The 20,160-nt window shown below is 36.5% G+C and overlaps 1 protein-coding gene across 8 annotated transcripts in view; it reads left to right on the top strand.

Annotated features, from left to right (window-relative positions):
• Rdl (Resistant to dieldrin) overlaps positions 1-20,160 on the top strand; it is a 377,476-nt gene that overhangs the window by 315,737 nt on the left and 41,579 nt on the right. For 4 of the 8 annotated variants that reach the window (XM_083126520.1, XM_083126516.1, XM_083126518.1 and 1 more), the window contains exons 6-8: positions 7,105-7,242; positions 12,753-13,037; positions 14,807-14,967. In XM_083126520.1, the coding sequence (XP_082982646.1) occupies positions 7,105-7,242; positions 12,753-13,037; positions 14,807-14,967 (584 nt within the window). Of the gene's footprint in view, positions 1-6,334; positions 6,473-7,104; positions 7,243-12,752; positions 13,038-14,806; positions 14,968-20,160 lie in introns of all 8 variants that reach the window. The other 4 variants (XM_083126521.1, XM_083126517.1, XM_083126519.1 and 1 more) reach the window with 1 other exon arrangement.

Here is a 20,160-nt window from a genome sequence, read left to right as displayed (position 1 = left end):
ATGGAAATCTTTCGAAATATTCTAAGCAGAATAGAAAGGAGAGAATATGATGGACATTTAGTAAAGAGAAAGTAGAAGCCAGTACAAAATTTTTGATGAAGTTATAGAGAATATAAGGACGGGTTTCTAGGCTGATCTGAAGCAATACCAAATACCATAGGCCAATGGTGATAATTAAAAAATCGGACACGTTTATTTGATATAACTAATGTAGCTGCTAAAAGGTACCTAGGTTATAGGCACAACGAGCATATAGCCTACATGTAATAATAAAGATCAGCACGAGCAAACACACACGCACACATACGCTGCCCTTCGTGGTGGTAGGGTCATTTCAGGTGAAATGCCCCACGAGAAAAGATTCCCCACGTGCTGTAATTCAGCTAGTTTCTTCGAGAATGCACTATTTGTTATTCGCTGTTCTAAGGTACAGCCTGAATGTTATTGTGTGTGAAATCTTAGTTGACGCGTCTTTTATTTTTTGAAATCATCGAGGCAAAAGGTGAATTCCATTACTTTTCTACCTCAAGAGTAAAATATCAACTTTTTATTTACAGTTGTACTTCTACAATAGTGATTGATTTGGCCCCGTCTTATGCTAAATTGTGCAAAAAAAAAACTACAAAGAAATGGCTTTCTACGATTTCCGGCCATGTCGTCTATTCAACGAGCGCGACAGACAAAAGGGCATATGCTCCGTATCAAATAATTTCATGTGAGAAGAGATGTTCCACCTTCAATTATTCCTAATTTACTTTTAAAGAATGATTGTAATATTTTTAAAAAAATGAATAGGCCCAAATGAAGATATTTCGTAAAATCTTGAGTAAAATCAAGAAATTACAAACGAAGACTAAGAAATCATCGATTAAGGGAAAATTTGAACGATGAAGAATACAAGTTGAGCTTATAAATGATAACGATAACCTGTTGGAACCTATGCTCGGGAATCCTCATCTGAAAAAGAAAACTTCGACTCACAATTAGGAAAAGAATTCAAGTGTTTGGAAGTCTGGGAAGTCTGTTGAATCCAAGGTAGACTGTTCGAAGTGCATGAACGTTTTATGGTAACAGGTTTGAGAGATTGATTGATTTGGCGAAGTCCACTTTATGCACAGTAAGGCTAGTTGGGGCTGGACCTACAGTTTAAAGTGAGAACCGAATCACTATGTGTCTACACCGGGTATCGAACCCTGGACTCCTTGATTACAATGCGACGACGCTACCACTGCGCCATCGGGGAGGCCCATTATGGTAACAGGTGTAATATTTGTGAGAGAAGGGGAAAATAAAGAACTATGAGTAAGCCTGGGAGGAATATGAATAAATTTACTTAGTAAACGCTTTCTACTATTTTTTTAAAAAAAAAAACTAATTTGTTGACAAATTTTCAATTATTCTCTTGTTTATATGTCATCTAATGCTTTTAAAATATTTTGCTTCTCATGCAACAGAAAGATTGCTTTACATAATGTACTCGTACATGTTTTTCACAATGACACTCCATTTTAAACTACTTCGGATTACATTACTCAATATTTATCAAATTATCATGTGGGGCATCTCACCTTTAATTCTTAGGAGGGATGGCTAAACGCATCATTCTAACAAATGGCTCAAATTTCAGGTCATGTTTATTTTCAGAAATTATAACATGATTCATGGAAACAAGACAAAATTTAGGTTGGGCCAAAAATATAAACATAACAGAAAACCATATGTAGGTTTTTCATTTAATTGTTTCTTAGATGTGTCAACTCTCCTGACCTCGAATGATCCTAAGGCATAGGTGTATCATTCATTGTCTTTGTCTCATCATCATTTTTTCATTTATTCTTCATTCAACTCGGGAGTTAAAATGTTTTTCTTTTTATCGTCGCTTTTCTGTCACTTTTGGCTAATCGTGACAATGACGATTAATGGTGATTGGATTAAATTGATGAGGAGACAAAGAAACACCCATGCTCACGAAAGGACTGATCCTGGGACCTCGGTGACGAGATCGTGAGTCGTTAGACTAATTCTATTTTAAGCACAGACAATGGTCTATATTGTAAATTAGCCACGAATAATAGAACAAGGAACCTTTAAATCGGACCAAAGAATGTGTCAAAGAGTTTGAAGCTTAAATCAATTATGTAGAATTACACGCATTTCAAGTTATCATTAGAAAGACGAGCAGAATTATTCAAACCGCGACAGTTGTTGGAAGGACTAAAATAACACAATGAATATTCTGCCATGTCATCAGTGTAATGAAAGTAATGAGTCAGAGTCCAACAAGGGCTGACACTCAAATACAAACATAACCCGCCAAGATACTGACTTGACTAGAATTATCATGTTTTAAAACTTATGAGGAAAACAGACGGTATTTGCAAATCATATTTGTAAGTATGGAAACTTAATTTTTTGTCCTACAGATTTCTATATTGCATTATTATGGTGAGGAACCCGTCGCTGGAGAGAAGACCATTTAATATAAAACTATAAGGATAGGTATAAGGATGGATACACCAGTGGCGCAACCACAGGGGTGGCAGGGGGGCATTGCCCACCCAACCTTCGACGGAAGTCAAATCTAGGGGGCAAGGGGGGGGACAAACATTGACGGCTAAGTGCCCCTGCAGGGTGTGCACAGAGGAGAATTGCCCCCTTCGATTTAAAATTTTATGCAAATAAAAGTACATTTCCCTGCTATTCTCAGTTTCGTCAAGTTCAGAACCGTAGCTAGGTGGCCGCGGGAGTCGGCCATGGATTCCGAGCGATCTAAATGAAAAAAGTTGTGTAAGAGTGAATGTCATGGCGTCCAGTGAAATGATTTGTGCCCTATTAAATCAATATTGTTGCAAATTGCAAAGATTTGATCTAAAAATGTTCTTGCTCGCTTCGCTCGCAATATGGTTGTTTTCTGTAATGTAACATATTTCAATAGTATGTGTCCTATATATGTACTGAATAAAGTTTCAATACGTACACGATTAATGTTAGCATGTTGCATATATATTTTCTTATTTTATGTCGCTCCATATTGCATATGTGTAAGACATAAAAGTTATACATGTCATATGTACAAAAAATATTATCTACGAAATGCATTTATCATTTATTTTCTGCTATTCAAAAGTACAGTTTGTGTGCTTGTTTTCCATTATTAGCTAATGTGAAATTGACGGTGTTGAAAAAAATATTTCAAATCGTTTGTTCCAAAGAAATGCTTTAGCACCGACTTCTACCCCCTGTTTGCGTAATTTATGAGAATAATAACGTTATTGATACTACCACTATTACTACTACAACCACTACTACTACTACTACTGATAATAATAATAATGTCATTATTATTGTTGTTGTTGTTGTTATTATTATTATTATTATTATTGGTACGTTTATCCTGGTTCTTGCCCCCCAGACAAAAATTCGTGGTTGCACCTCTGGGATACACCTTTAGCGTTGCTTCCTTGCTTAGTTATTGGTATGTTATTCTTAAATTCATGAAACAGGTCAAGCAACAAAATATTTACAAAACCATTAAATTACTTTGGCATGAAATAAATGTGCATAAACGAGAAGTAACCATTAAGTAGAAGTTCTTCCTAAGTACTCAGCAATGATTTCTGTGTTAAAGAATCCATCAAAGCAGTTCTGAATATAACATTACGGATGAATGTCCAATTACTTTGTCGGGACTCAAATAAATAGTGGTTTGAATGCATTCTTAAGTGTATTATTCTCTGGAGATCAAATTTGAGTAAGTGAGTTGTTTTCAGTTACTTACACATTTTGATGTTGTACTCGCTTATCTGTTCACGATAAACGAGTATTGTACATTAGTCTAGCGTATCTTGTAGAGGCATAAATATATATATATATATTTGTATATAAAAACTGTGTACCTTTTTCATATAGACACATCCTGGCATTGTTATCTCCTTCTCAACAGCACTGTGGTTCGTGCCCAAGGAGAGGAGAGATATTTCAGTAAAAAAAAGACAAATGCTGCTGCACCAAAGAAAACTGTTGTATGGCACATTAGCACAATCTCTGCAGAAAGAGATGAAAAGGATTCTATCAAAGAATCTTTCAACCTGCATTGTGCATCTAATCTATTCGTACCTTATCCTGAAAGACAATACTGATCCCAGGAACTCCTAGTGTGTACTTATTTTGTCAGTCCTTTAGTAGTTTAGTTTCTGTCTGTGTCCCCCCCTTATGTATGCTAGATGGTTCCCATGCCTTTCTGTCTCTCTCCCATAGACTTACTGCTTCTATGTACAATTTATTTCTGTTCTGCGCTTTACTTGACCTGTGTGTTTTCCATGCTTGTTTCTGTCACTCTCTGATGCCAATAGGGCCCATGTACACGGATTAAGCGGGTAAATATTATATATATGTTTAGCTATATATATATATATATATATCAATATAACTTCACTTACGAGCAGGTGTTGTAAAAAAAACTGTACTGGACAACAAAAATTCTCATGGCCATGTTGCATGTGGACCGTTGTTTTAAAAAAACTCGTAAAAATAGCAATGAAGTTGGAAATGTTATAACAATGGATTGAAACATTCGCATTGTACAGTTTTCCATGTTTCTACATACTTCCGAACGAAGAGTTATTTCCAGTTAAATGAGGTTTGATTCAGCAGTTTAAAACTTACAGTAGAATTTTGCTTTTGTTTTTGCAGTTGTGACATTCTGCAACCTTCTGTGTTGTACTGACCTTTTTCCCATCCTCCATATTTTCCCCAAACTTATGGAGTACATAGATATGTTTTACCGTATAATTCGCACTAAAATTTGTTTATTGCAAATTAAATATCTGCCACTGTGTTTTATACATAGAATTCACAAAGCAAACAGCATGTACTATTAATGATCAATATAGTTAGCAACTCAAGCTCCACTTACTTATAACATTCACATTCAAATACATAGAAAATATTATACAAATTTTCTATATTTAATATTCATGATCAGGACACTTCTTGAAAAAAAAAATTGTATGATAATACATTTGAAGGGCCTGTTTTTCGAGGAAAGAAAATTTTAACTTAGACAACCCGACACTTTACTAAGTCATGACGTACATAATTAATTAAATAGAAAATAATATTTCATTTTATGTCAAATCACCTGTGCTTAGGAATGGATGAGAAATGCAAATATTTATAGTACGCCTTTTCAAAATGTTTAGCAAGACAAACTAAGTTATTCTTAAGATAATGGACATCAATGAATGAAACATCTTTCAAAATTTATAGCAAAGCTAATGCAATATTTCCAAATTAAATTATTATAATTAAAAAAAATGAATATCTATTAAATGTTGTGATAAATACAGTTAATACACAAAAAGCGAACTATATAGGTTCATAATTGTAATACAATAGACCTAAGACATATTGGTACAAAATTAATGTGGAAAGGTAGAATGTCACATTGCTTATTATTGTATTGATAGGCTACATCAAAAGTTTTTTTTAGACTTTTTCAACTTTCATATAATTAAATACAAGTAACAAAATCATGTAACAAGTAAAATGAATTTTTGTGCAATATGTAGTATTAAAAAGTATAATACTTATCGCATCCCTTGGTTATTTATTTCTTCTTGATTCAAGTTGAACGTTACCCTTAAGTTGGGATACTATTTTTCGAGAAACTAGTATTTGGATAAACATTTTCTTCGTGTCATTATATTGCTACGATCTATATCAGTGTTTCACAATATTACTATGTTTTCTCCCGCTATTGTTGATATTTATCAACTAAAACGGTCTGACGATATCAGGATCTTCTAGGTTTTTTTTTTTTTTTTTTTTTTTTCAAAACAGGCTGGGTCCGTTTCGTATTCCTACCATCCCTTCACTCTTCCTAAATCACCAATGGTTTTGTTGGCTGTAGTTGCACGCTACGCTTCAGGCCATATGTTGGCTGTTTAGCAGATTTCAAATGTAGATTAAGTTTAGCCTTTTCTTTAACTCGTAGTACCATTTGATTGAGTATGCTCTTCAACTTTCTAGTGATGACTAGTTTGACTAAACTTAGAATTTTTAATTTTTGCCTTCGTTTATTTTTTCTAGTTTTTTGGTTGGTTAGTGTTATCTTTGCTATTGGTTTATTTCTTTTCAAGCATTTGATTTCAATGCACATTTGTCTATCGTTTTTTCCACGCATTTACTTGGCTAATAATCCGCAATCATAATTCATTATTGTTTCCTTGGCATTAGATTTTAATGGCGTAAGTTAGTTGGTTAGTTAGTTTGTTGAACCTCATTTATTTACCCACATCCTTGGACATAACTTTGTCCATGTTTCTCTTCTCAGTTGGATACACAATGCGAGATATTCGATACAAATGGAACGATGGGAAAAAATCTGTCGGTATCTCACCAGAAGTTCAGCTACCGCAATTTCGTGTCCTTGGGCACAGGCAGAGAGCTACAGAAATAAACCTCTCCACAGGTAGAGTTTTCTGCTTTGAATGTTTGCCGTTGGCTCCAGGGGAGCTTGGGAGACAATACATAACGTCACCACAGTGCAGGATGCAATGCCACTGCGTTCACTAACAGCTGCTGCTAAACATTAACTTATGAGAATCCATGGATATTTTTTCCAGTGACAAAATGCTAGTGTTATGGTAGTGTTTGGTGTCTGTTGCAGGCATTAGTACAAGAAGATTCGGAGAAGAGGACAAAAATTATGTGGATTTTGCAGACTTCGCTTTCAACAGAACTGCATCTAAAGTAAAAATTGCACCGTTCTGTACACTGATTTCTGGCATAAACATATTTGATTGTGCATCAGTGAATACTACTTGCACACATGCACGTATTTTTTTTCTGTCTAGAAGCTTGCCACAGTTCTTGTATTCATGTCTGTATAGGGCATCAAATGCTACCCCACCCCCTTCGAGATATGTGTCAGAAACCTGCTACAGTCTCATCTGACTGTACTTTGTAATCTAGTGGCGTTCCTGTACATGCAGAATAATGTATTGCCTCCTTCCCAGTGTTGCCAAATTTTTGTGTGTGTTCGTTGGTTGTGCTTTGTATAATAGTGCCAAAGTGCGCCTCTTTTCCATTTCTCTTCTTCAGTTGGGTATACTATGCGAGACATCAGGTACAAATGGAATGAAGGCCCTAACTCTGTGGGCGTCTCGAACGAAGTGTCACTGCCTCAGTTTAAGGTCCTCGGGCACCGACAGAGGGCAATGGAAATAAGTCTCACAACAGGTATCTCTTGGTAACACCCAGGAAAAACGCAACCGATAAAAAAAGAGGAAAAAATTGCTTTTATAACCATTTTTCCATCCAAAAGCACAATTAGGAAACCTTTATTGAACCAACCTTTCACCCAGTCCTTGTATGTACACTTATTACACAGCATATAGCAAATCTTAATAGATTTCAGCTACATTCATAAAGTCATGCATTCTTTCATGCCTTTCAGTAAATAACAGTTAACACAAAACGTCTTCAAAATTGCATGCAAAGTTTTCACTCAAAACCATTACACAATCATTTACAGATAGATATATGGATATAATTTGTCTCCCAGAAACTTCTACTCTTTCTAAGAACAATAAATTTCCTTCCGAATCGTTACAATTTACTTTTAATTCTCAGCTCACATATTATGTAAAAAAATACCTAAATTAATATGACAACAGACAAATTGAATTGAATGCATTGCATATATTCCCGGTGTCTCGATGAACATTTAGATTCAATCCTTGAGTTACAATTTATTATAACAACAAGAATTATAATAGTAAGCTTGCTTCCATAAACATGATACTCTTATCCATCTACTAATACTTACACAATTATTTTTTGTAAAAAAAAAATCACCCTTCAACACAACTCCTATGCACAAAACAACAGAAATATTTAACAAAGTCTCCTGACTTTAACAAACTATAATTACATTTCATTTCACAAATCTCCCTTTCCATAAAAATCCCATCCTAAACATTCCTCATAGCCAGTCGACCATAACACGCAATGTGACAAACCTATACGATACCACACATCCTGTGCCGGGCATGTTTCCTCCTTTGCATGTTTAAAAAGATCCAAAAAAATATTACAAACCTTTTAAAAAAACCTTAAATTATATCAAGTTGGTGGATGCAATTTGGAATGCGCCTGGAAAATAGTATATCCAGAACTGTCGATGTTATCTGACTATAGCGTAGACGTAGATTCCCATATTAAGAGTCAAAACCACATATGAATGGTGCCTGATAGTCGTGACCTCAGCTGCCTGCTTTAGTTTAGAAGGAATGCATCATTTTTTTTAAATATTTTTTTCTTTGGTTACCTTATATTTTCTTTTACAAGTGACTTCGAAGTAGTACTATTGACGTCACTAGTGTACTTTTCCTCTAAAAACTGCATTGGTTTTATGAATACTCAAATAGTGTTTGCAAATACATATGTGAATTTATTTTAAAATAATATTGCATCCGATAATGTAATTATATTTATTTCCCTTATACGTTGATTTACTATTCAAGAGAGCCTTCTTTGTTATTATAAGAATAAACGACGAATAGCCTGAACTCCTGCGAAATTACGTGTCTGGGAGAAACAGCATTATGCCGATTGCATGTTTATGTTGGCAGTTACTGGTGGGATTTGCTACTTTTCTTTACTCTTTACAATGTATTCTAGACATTTACAAAGTCTAAATGTATCTTGCTTGAACAATATACATGAAGCACATATTATTTTGCTTTCTCACATGGATAGTTTTAAACGAAAGCAGTAAATAATGCATAATGGGCCAACCATTGCGTGGTACAAGCTGGTTCGGTAAAGTAAAAATAATGATTTTTATTTTATTTGTCAAGTGATATCGGAAAATCAACCATTGTACAACGTTGTTGCCAAATGAAATCCAAAGCATATTTATGAAGTTTAATTCAAGATTCAGGATTGACTGAAAAGGAATATACACACACATCTATCCTCATTTGTTTGGCAAACCAAATTAAATATTGCTCCACGGTTCACACATAGCAGAAACAAACACGTATATGTTAGAATCGGCTTTTCTTCCGCCATGCGTAAAATATTGGTTGTAAATTGAAATTCGAATTTGCAATTCTGTTATTTCAAAATTTACGCTTTTCTTTTTAGAAAAATAATAATAAGTAACATTCATTCTTCTGTAAGGATAAAATAGCGATAATCAAAAACAATAAACTGCAAGCATAAAGTTAGAAATTCTTTTGAGGTCCAAGAACGTATGTAGGAATATATTCGCACTTCACCCTTTTAGTAAGCACTGTAAATATATACATAACATTTGTAGTAAACTGATCGATCTAATCCAAATTAACTTTAGGAGCTGAAAAACACGAACTGCAATGTTTTTATATGTAAGCGGGAGATATTTTTCAAATCTCATCTGTTTCAAATCAGTGGGATTCAAGAATTTTCCCGCGGCAAAAAATTCCACAGAAGTGCCACAGAATATCATTAAAAAACTTCAAAGGAATTTACTGAAATAATTGCAGTAATATTTTCATGAACGTTGTTGAAATAATAAATTTCCAAATGCAAATGCTATGGAGGGCAAACATAGCGTTGTATAAAAGCTACAGACATGAAACGTACCTGAAGTAGAAGACTTTTAATGTATGTGCACTATACACAGTCAAACTTGAAGTATTTAAAATAATGCACTACGATTGTCAGCATCCGATTCCTTTTTTGTAATTCTTGCACCAATCATTATTTTTATGAGCATAGAATAAGATTCTTTGTATCAACATTTGTTCTTCAAAATTAAGAAAATCTAGTTCACACACGTTAGTTACTTTAGTATTATTCGGTAATTTGTTTAGAAATTTGTTTCCACAGATTGCTGCTTTTATCTATGCGACCGATCTTTTGTCACAGTATTCCACTGTATAAAAATCCGTACAGTTTCTATATTATCATTCCATTTTACCACGTGTAAATAATGCACAAATTAATTTGTAGGAATAAATACCAGTTAACTTACGAAATGCATGAGAACAATAAAACTGCAAAATAATAATGACCATTTTTTTGCAAAGTAGTGCTTATACATTTGCTTATTAGATAGTGTGGTGTGTCAATAGCTAAGTTAGGACGCTATTTGACGGCCTGGTAGATCAACAATTTCAAACACCCATCACGAGGGGGTGCTACTAACAGAGCCCCGAAATGCATACATCAAACTACACGAGACGTAGCAATCAACAGTTCGTTATCAAAAGTTAGTTTATCTTCAACAAAACCCTGAAAACGGGCATGGCACTCAGCACGAAGAATGAATTTTGTAGCAACAGTATTCATGTGACATCCATTTCAATGCATCATATTACTGGCTGGTAATTTCCATTATGTTAGATATTTCATTTTTAAAAATGTATTAATAACTTCAAAAGCACAATGGCAACTTTAGTGTTAATTGCTTACCATCTGTACAATAACAAATCACAAGTCGTATAACCGGTTCATCTTTTGTAGTGAACATTTGCTGTAACATTTTTTTCGTAGCTTCTGATTAGTTCAAGGTAAGTACAGGTAAGGTTTAACATAACGGAAATTACCTGTTGGCAAAAACGCAAGACGAAGAACAAGAGAATCACTAATTGCATTTATTTTGCATTCCTGTTCAGATATGCACCTTTCAGAGCAATCCGGTTTTGACACGGATGGTGTCCTTTTGATGTGTCACGAACACTATAAAAAAGATGGAAATTTACAGAGATAAACCTATTCTGAGCCTATATCACCAATCGGGGTATTGTTAGCGCAATATTGTGAAAACATTTGACCAGAATTCGATCTTCTACCTTGACAAAACTTGTGTTCTCCAACTTTTTAATCTTACCCGATCAGAAGTCTAAGTGGGGAGATATCAAGTGAAATTTCAAAAATAACTGGGAACAGTTTCTAAAGAACTTACAAAGTCTCTAAAGTGGGACTTGTTTACATGTGCCCTCAAAACAATACATGTCATCAAGGTGCTGCCATTATAAATATGTCAATAACAAATTAAAAGTTATTGTAGGGATAAATCTGAAATGTTGTGGAATATACCCGATTCTTTGGAAAGTAGAAATGCTTGCAAATTTAATACGAGTATATCAGTACACTGATATTTTGATAGTAGTACAATTCAAGAAAAAAATACTAAACACCCTGTTGTTAATTAATCATTCATTTCAAATTATTTTTGTCTGCTTGAAATTTTAAATAAGTCCATCTACAACTCTTTCTACATTCTAAAGAATCATATTCTGCATATGTCAGAACCAGCTACATTTATGAATCGACCGTTAATAACAAAGTAAGTAAGTTTGATTGCTTTACCTAACATCGTGACTGTAAATACAGCTTAGAAACCTATACTTCCACTTTGGAAGCTGAAATACTCACTATGGCGAGAAATACTGTATACATACATTTGTTTTCATTTCGTTTTCTTCAACCTTCACTCAGCAACAAAATATAATTACATTTTTGTTTCCGAAAAGAGACACAGGACATCTCATTCCTATCAAAGTAAATTCCATAGCATGTTGGGTGTCGATACGAATAAACTCCATCTCTTTTCCAATATTTTTTTATTATAATGTAGTAGGACAAATCGACAACAAATTTACATATGGAGGTTGTATCCAACTACACATGTGCTGGGAAGTTACTTCAAATATTGCTGTTACTAGTTTGATTCACAAAAAAATTAACTGCTATCGATTTAGTTCATTCATTTAGATATATTTTCTGTAGAAAAATGATGTTTAGTAATTTATTGTTATTCCGGAGAATGAATGTATAAGTGAGTATGTTCTTTGCCCTTTCCTTGAGTTTTTCATAGTTATTAAAAGTCTTGGAGAAGCATGTAAACTCAAGCCTTGCCCTATTTTAGTTTTTATTGAGTTTTCTTCGTGTGCATAGGTATATTTCGTAAATTTACATTGGCTTAAAACACTCTCGTTGTGTGTGTGTGTATTTATATATGAACCACTAGAACTGCACGCTTCTTTCTTCAAAGCATGGCATTTTTATCGTTTGCTGAAGGTTAAGTAGGTAGAATGTATTCTACCAATGTTGATCACGTTGTTGTAATATGTTTTCTTGTGTGTTTCCCTAAAATAAGAATTTCTTAGACTACTTTCATCACTTACTTTTCCTTTTTGTATGCAGAGCAGCAAAACCTTGGTTTACTATTAACTTAGAACAAATACTTTTCTATTAGTGTTAAAATCAATAAATCCGTGGGTTTTTTGCCATTTGAACACAATTTTGTGTATCAATTTACGAATATCTGTTGGTGCAATTTTTAAGTAAGAATTCATTTTTATTAGATGAATTACATTTTAATTTAATGATACTTTTCACACTTTTCGATTATAAGAATAAATAAAATTCATGTTAGTAATAATACAGACTGTTTATATGACTATTCTCCGTACTATTCTAGTCTTTATGTGAATACGAATTTTGCAGCAAATGCTTCAATCATGAATTACATTTGAAGAATTTCAAAACTATTTTTGAGATTTCCAAGTACTGGTGTTAAAAGTTAAACGATTTTGTGAAAATACCTATATAGTTCAGTGTATGATCAGAAATAAGTTATTTCAAGTATATTACAATACCTTCATGTTTTTTCACATTAGGGTGCGGGATATTGTTTGTTCGAGAAGATAATCCCCATTGTTGTGATCTGATATTCTTATGGTTCTTCTGTACAGGAAACTATTCGCGTCTAGCTTGTGAGATACAGTTTGTCCGGTCCATGGGCTACTACCTGATCCAGATCTACATCCCATCCGGCCTGATCGTCATTATCTCGTGGGTGTCCTTCTGGTTGAACAGAAACGCGACACCCGCCAGAGTGGCCCTAGGCGTTACCACTGTGCTCACAATGACCACCCTGATGTCCTCTACAAACGCCGCCCTCCCCAAGATATCCTATGTGAAGTCCATCGATGTGTATCTGGGTACATGCTTCGTAATGGTGTTCGCGTCGTTGCTGGGTAAGTGCTTATTGAACGTTAACGATTCAAAATACACATAATGAAGCCCTTGAATAATTTGTGTACTATATTTGACACATCGAATTATTGCAGTTCCATATACTACTTGATGTTTCGAAAATTATCAGAGTAGCCACTGACCTGGGAAAAGTCAGTGAAATGAACCTATGTGTGAAAAGTGGATGGAAAATGCATCTAAAAACCAGAGAAAATCGGGTGTTTTGTGCTTCTTAAGAGTAGGGAATGGAAGTAAATTCCACTTCTTGATGGGAGGTAGGTACTCTGTATAAAAATTATTGTATAATTTCTTTTTGTTAATAGCTATATTATGAACATAACTTTATTGAAAAGTAAGTGCAGTTAGATATTTCAAACAGTTATGTTGGCATGTTAAAGCATCACAGAATGGTCTGAAGATTTACCTTTTTAGTATAGAGAAATGTTGTCAAAATTTTCGGGAACTCCAAATATGTATATATATAATTACCATACTCTCATAGATAAAAAGTTTCTACATGAAAGGAAAACTCGCCAAGTTCCTTTCTATTACAGTCATTGTAAGTCGCTTTCTACACCCAGTGTTAATCACGACTGTGAGGATTCGTTATGAAGGCAATAGTAGGAAATGTCATTCATGCCTGCACTCTGGGGCGCAGGTGCAAAGTGCGGAGACAGAAGGCAGACCAAACATTACAATGCTTTCCACCTATTTACTACTCAAATTAAAAATGTACTTTTGATTTCTTCTTTTATATTATTTTTTTTCTAAATACAGCGTTGTCGATAAAATGTTCAAGTAGCACTGAGTATTAGATCGTCTATTCAGTAAAAGTTGTCTCTGCAAAGTGAAAGCTGCAGTGTGGCTGCCGAGTGTAAAGCCGGCTTTAGACGAAAGCATTTCCTTTAACATTTTTGCTAGCATAAATGCTATGTAAATGTTTCCAAAAATCTTATAGCAGTCAGTACTTTACACGCAAGCATTTCATGTAACATTTCGGTAAGCTTTTGCGATTACAATGTATAACTATACAGCATGAAAGGCACGTCAAGTACATTTGAAACAACTAAAATATTCTTCCATACGTGTACAGTAAACGTTGTAAAGTATGTACTTAAGCAGCGCCATTGTTTTGTACCTAATAACGTTTACACGAAACGTTATTCCTTTCGGTTGAATATTTATCGGCTGTTAAAAATGTGAAGTGATATATTATTTACATCTCACGCGGCCGCCATTACAACTTCACTCGTGATCTAGAGGTCGCTTCTGATTGGTCATGCTACGAAAAATGCTACGGACATAGGACGGGTTATATCCTTGAGAAATGCCATGAAATAGGCCATGGTATCTGAAATGCCAGGAAAATGCTTTCGTCTAAAACGGGCCTAAGGCTACAGCCGAGTTGAAGAGTTCCTTTGTCGCGTCTTCCACCTCTCCCCACCTATTTCTCAGATTTGGACGGTAACCGTAGGGGGATTCCGCGGGTAGAACGGTGCCGCATGCGACAGCAGCTGCCGATTCGGACACAGACTAACTTTGAGACCTTCAAACTTTGCAACTTCCTCGCTGCAAGACCTACTACTGACGCACATGCGGTTTGTACCGAACTACCGTGAACGTTACTGTAGTTGGCTCAATTTCCGGATTGCACATCATTACAGCACATAAAAACGAATGAATTAACTAAAAACCCAAAATATATATTTAGTGTGTCTGTTTAATGTAGACCCTGTGAACAAAAATAGCTTATTACCTTTTGTTCTTTCAGAATACGCCACCGTGGGTTACATGGCCAAGAGGATTCAGATGAGGAAGAATCGCTTCATGGCAATACAGAAGATAGCAGAGCAGAAAAAGGCAGGACTGGATGCAGCACATGCGCCGCCTCCTCCTCCCCCTGGCGAAGGAGACCACGCCCCTAAACAAACAGTGAGTATCGCAAGCCACAATTTCGAATTTATCGTCAGTAATACTAGACTAAAGCCTGAATCACACGGAACTGGATTTCCAGTTGGAATGTCTTAGTTGGCGCTGGACTGGCTACCCATTTGCTAGTTTTCGCCTCACACGGTACTTGTTACCGCGTAATTGTCGATAGACTTTTGTTCCCATAAGACATTGCGCAGAGTAGACAATCTGTAAAGATGGACGAGCAATTTGAAGAATGTTGTAGGAGAATTACTGCTTTGTATTTTTATTAAAAATTAAAAAAGAAAAGTATGGACTAGAGATTGGCTCGAAGAAAATATGGAAATTAATGCGTACCGAAAAGGTTTTTTAATTAACTCGTGCATGCATATTCATACATGAGATTCGCAGGATTCATTCACAAATTAAAAAAAAAAATCAAACATTTAATTGAATACACTTGTAATAATAAGGATTTTCATTTTCGGCTAATCATATTTGTCACGTACACATCTCATCGCTTTGCATAAATACCTAAATATTAATGAACTGAACACGAATGCACTGCACGTCATCTGTTTCCTTTTCTCTTTATAGAGAAACTATCAAAAACAGCCAACACTCGGAAACCACAGACAAAAAAAAAACCTTCGCAAACTCACAGATTATCTTCACATAGCCAAACTTTGCTCTGATTGGCTGTTCCACAGAATCCAGTCGAGGAAAGCCAGTAGCAATTAGAAAATGTCCTGTTCCTCCAAACCAGTCAAGCAGCCAGCCAGGCAGCCATCACATCCGGGCAGGTAGCCAGTTCAGCGCCAACTAACTGGATATCTAGTTCCGTGTGATTCGGCCTTTAGTTCTCTTACCATTATACGATGCGACAACTCAAAGTGAATGAAGATCCACACTACTTGAAGTCTGTCTCGGGAATCTGTGGAGCAAGGCCGCGTATAACGGTAGAAAAGGGGAGAAAGTAAGTGGGGGGAGCAAAGCAGTAAACGGCTGGAAGCTGCAGCCGCGTTGCCCCGTCCACACACCCACTCCCCACCTCACACGCGTTCATTGGTCGAACTCTCTCGAGTCACTACTTGCGCAGAGACTTCCTTCCATTCGATTGCTCCAGAGATTTTAGGGACAGAGTGTAGAAGATTCGCAAGGAGGAAAATCATTCCATGAAGAAGACATAACATGTTGATTCAACAATTAATACAGACCTGTCAAGAAGGAAAAGCTACTCATTCTTGAAGTATTTATTCGCCGAGCAATCCACTAAGAAACGATATTGCTACATCATAAAGGTATCCTGGTTCTGGAAGAAATACTTATTCAATGAGGAATCGAAGAAATGATATTACTTCATCAGAAAGTAATCCTGGGTTGTGAAGATAATTCTACCTGATTCGGCAGGAAGGATTAGCTATCAAGTAACAAAAAGTATACTTTTCAGGCAGGTAGATTTAAAATAACTGTTTTCCTTAAGAGTTTCTGAGTTAACATCAAGTTTTGTTAACACCTTTCACATCTTCAATACCTAGGTAAATACGTACAACTTGGCGGTTGGAATGACTTGTCCATATTAATAGCACCAACTCCATAATACTGTACCAAATTAATGTAAAATATCCCTCCTAGTAGTTTGCAAAGACCTAATTTCTTTCTGAGTGCATCATTCCAATTAGTTGTCGACGTATGTTGATGCAGTGGCGTATTTAACAGTGTGGGTCTGTGAACTTCAAACGTCCAAAGCGGAGTTCTCCTTTATCAGGAGAGGGCTTCATAAACCAAGTCCATTTTCAAAGGTTTAATAATATTATATGAAAGTAAATTATGTGTGTGTGTGTGTAATCATTAAGTTAATATAGGACACAGAAAATCTAGAAATATCGTTCAAATACTTGCAGTATATTTTCAATATCTTCCCACTCATAGCTGAAGCCGAGAGAAAATATTCTAATTACTTCCTGCTACTTTGACTTCGGCTCGTAAATCAGATGAAATAATTTTACGCCTACCTGTTCTTTGTATTCTGTGAATTTAACTATCAAGTTTTGAGCAAAATAATATCTGCAGTCTACATTTTCACTCGTCACTGCAAACAAATTTTACAAAGTCGTTTACCAAACTTCAGAAAAAGGGGGGGAGGGTAACGGCAATGCCCCTGGACCCTGCCTGTCTACCGCTCTGGTGTTCGCAGTAGAACAGTGTGTTGCTCTACTCGCGACCTCGGCGTCGAACGTGACATGTTCCAGTAGTGCCCTCGATTATTGGTTGTTTACAACATATTCTTATGGAGCCTATACCATGGAAAACCTATTTCAATGTGTGTGGGGGAAAAGTAGCAACATTCTTAAATATCATTTCATTGGCGATGTGCCTTACGCATCTTTGAGTTCCCTTTCTATACCCTGTCCCAGCTAACTGCAGATCAGGGCCACGCATATCGGCAGAGGAGGAGGAGCAAATCGAGTGGTAAAAGCTCAGCGTTGCCAAACGTACGGTCCTGACCGTACATATACGGACGTACGGTACAGACCTTAGTCCGTACGGTAAATGCACGGCTTGTCAAAATTTGCTCTCGCAGTTTTATCCCTAATATTTCCCTAAGAAATACTTAAATCAATCGTACGGACCTGGAGACAAAATACGGTCCGTTTGCCATGTGCGTTCGGTATTATCCTTTTCAAAAGTTTGCAACGCTGCATAGGAAATCGGGTAACTCCCGTCGCCCATTACACAATCCCGTTTCTCTCACTGTTCATTGGTGGAGCCGTCTCGCGTCACTACTTGCGCAGGGACTTGTTCTCGTTCGCTTGGTCTACAGTTAGCTGGTACGGAGTTTAAGTAGTGCAAATCTATTGCAGTTGCAACACTGCAGGCAGGTGTGCGATCGGTGCAGTTTCTACTCGAAGCAACTACGTCATGCAGAGGGAGGAACGTGCAGTTGATTGAATGAACGCACTGAGACCTAATATACTGGTTTAATTTCCAAACTGCGCTTCAAGGTCACGTCATCGTCTACCCACGCAGTAGCCTCCAAACACAACCAACACACGCCTTCTGCCTGTTCATTGGGTCCTGCACAGAATTCATAGGAGTTGGAGTGAGGAAGAGGGAAGCGTGGAGCTGGGTGGATGTCCTGGAACCGCACATTCTAACTGAAAAAAAATATAGGTATCGTAGGACTGCGGGTACCCGGCGGGTTTACAAGACCTGCCAGGAACGATCTAGGCAGGTGGTCAGACAAGCTGCTCAAGCGAGGGTGTTACGCAGGTTGCATGACATTTTAGGAGCGATGTCTCGCGAACGGGTCTGCTCCAGGTCTTGTGTAGGTCTCTGTACATCATACCATCCATCGTAGGAATCGAAACTGTGTGAAACTGGGCAGTCAGACGCCCTACCAACTGGAGCATCGAAACTCGTACACTACAATTAACATAGAAAAACACGCCCTGAAATAATGGGGTAACTTTGCCGGCATAACGAACAGAACCAAATCCCCCCTCAGACACACCTACAATAGCAATATCGTTTTGCACTTTCACTAATCTTTCGTTTAACGTAACTGTAGAGGTCAAGTACAAATACAGGTTACTTGGAACTTTGAATATTTAAATACGAAATTTAGTTACGAATCTTGAGGGAAAGTTCAGGAGGTAATTTCAGAAATTCGCACAAAACGGCTATTGGGTTCCTGCATAAACACGTGCGAATCTTTAGGGGATACAGCGGAAATTCTTGCTCTCTCTTGGAGCATTATGAAATTCAATTTCGTTCTCCCTGGCAAAGACGCATTCCCTAATTACACGTGATCCTGTTTTGGGGGCAAGCGGGTATGCGTAGACGTTAACATGATGTGAATTCCTTGAAGTTAGCCCTTGCGGGAAGGAAATCGGATTATTGTGGGTCGCTAGTCTCGGGGCACCGAACTGGAACCACGCCAGAGCAGAATACGTAACGTGTTTGGCTGGAGAACACCTTATAGAAATACGCGAAATGTAGTAGTGTGTTTTGTGCTACAACCAGCACAACAAATGATGAGCCCCTCTCAGGCCGATTTGGCTACACTTAAACCTAGCTCAACATGCCCATATGAGCTTTTTGCTCAAGTGTGGAACCCTGTCTAATCAAAGATTTTTGTAAAAATGCCCTCGGGAATTTCCCGAAGCTACAGTGTACAAATGATGAGCCCCCTCAGATTGATTTGCCTACACTTATAAAAGGCACTTCTGTGAGATTGTTGTCCATAAACCTGTCAAAAATATGCCCCTCTTGATATTGTTTTGGATACACTTGAAATTAAGCCAAAATACTCATAAAACCCACACCCACACCCACCCACACCCACACACACACATATTTACTTCCGGTCCACTTCCGGTCCACTTCCGGTTTGCCTACTTCCGGTTCACTTCCGGTCCACTTCCGGTTTGCCTACTTCCGGTCCACTTTCGGCCCACTTGTGGCCTATTTCTGGTTTATTTATATTCCATCATGTTTTGCAACAAATTATTACCCAATATTAAGCAACAAATTATTAGACATGTGTTGTTTTCTGATTGGTTGGTTATGACATAATGTGTTGATGTGTTATATTCTGATTGGCTTATTGTTTCAGATGTTTTCAATGCGGTCTGTGCTTAGGCTATATAAAGAGATTTTGCATTGCATATCAGCCAGTATTGTGAGAGTGGCTGAGGAGAACAGATGTGTTGTTACAGTGCTGCTCATACTTACAGGCCTGTTTGGTTTAATATATAATTCATATTAAATATATTTCTGGTATATTGAACAAAAAGGGCTTATATTTTGTATAAAAAATCTGATATTTGTTGCATCCAGCTTGTTTGTTGTAATCCACTCATATTTAGAGTCAGGCTTATATCTGTCCCAGCCTGTTATACAAAAATCAATACATAACACTCAGCGCTAGGTCATTGCCTTTCTAGACATGCATGTCTGTGCAGGCATTTGCGGAAGGTCAGTGTAGATCAATATTTATTCTCTTTTTCCACTTGTGGGCTATTAGATTTACAACCTGTCATAATAAGCATAGAGTTTTGGTTTAAAACCCAAAAAATTTTATATAATAAACTGAGAATAAAAATTAACAATATTAACATATTAAATATACACAAGAAATATACAAAGCACACAGCTGAACAATATATATATATATATATATATATATATATATATTAAGTACAAAATTTT

Source organism: Lepisma saccharinum, chromosome 8, assembly GCF_977018435.1.
Source record: "Lepisma saccharinum chromosome 8, izLepSacc3.1, whole genome shotgun sequence".
NCBI lineage: Eukaryota > Metazoa > Arthropoda > Insecta > Zygentoma > Lepismatidae > Lepisma > Lepisma saccharinum.
This window is presented reverse-complemented; position numbering and strand designations above follow the sequence as displayed.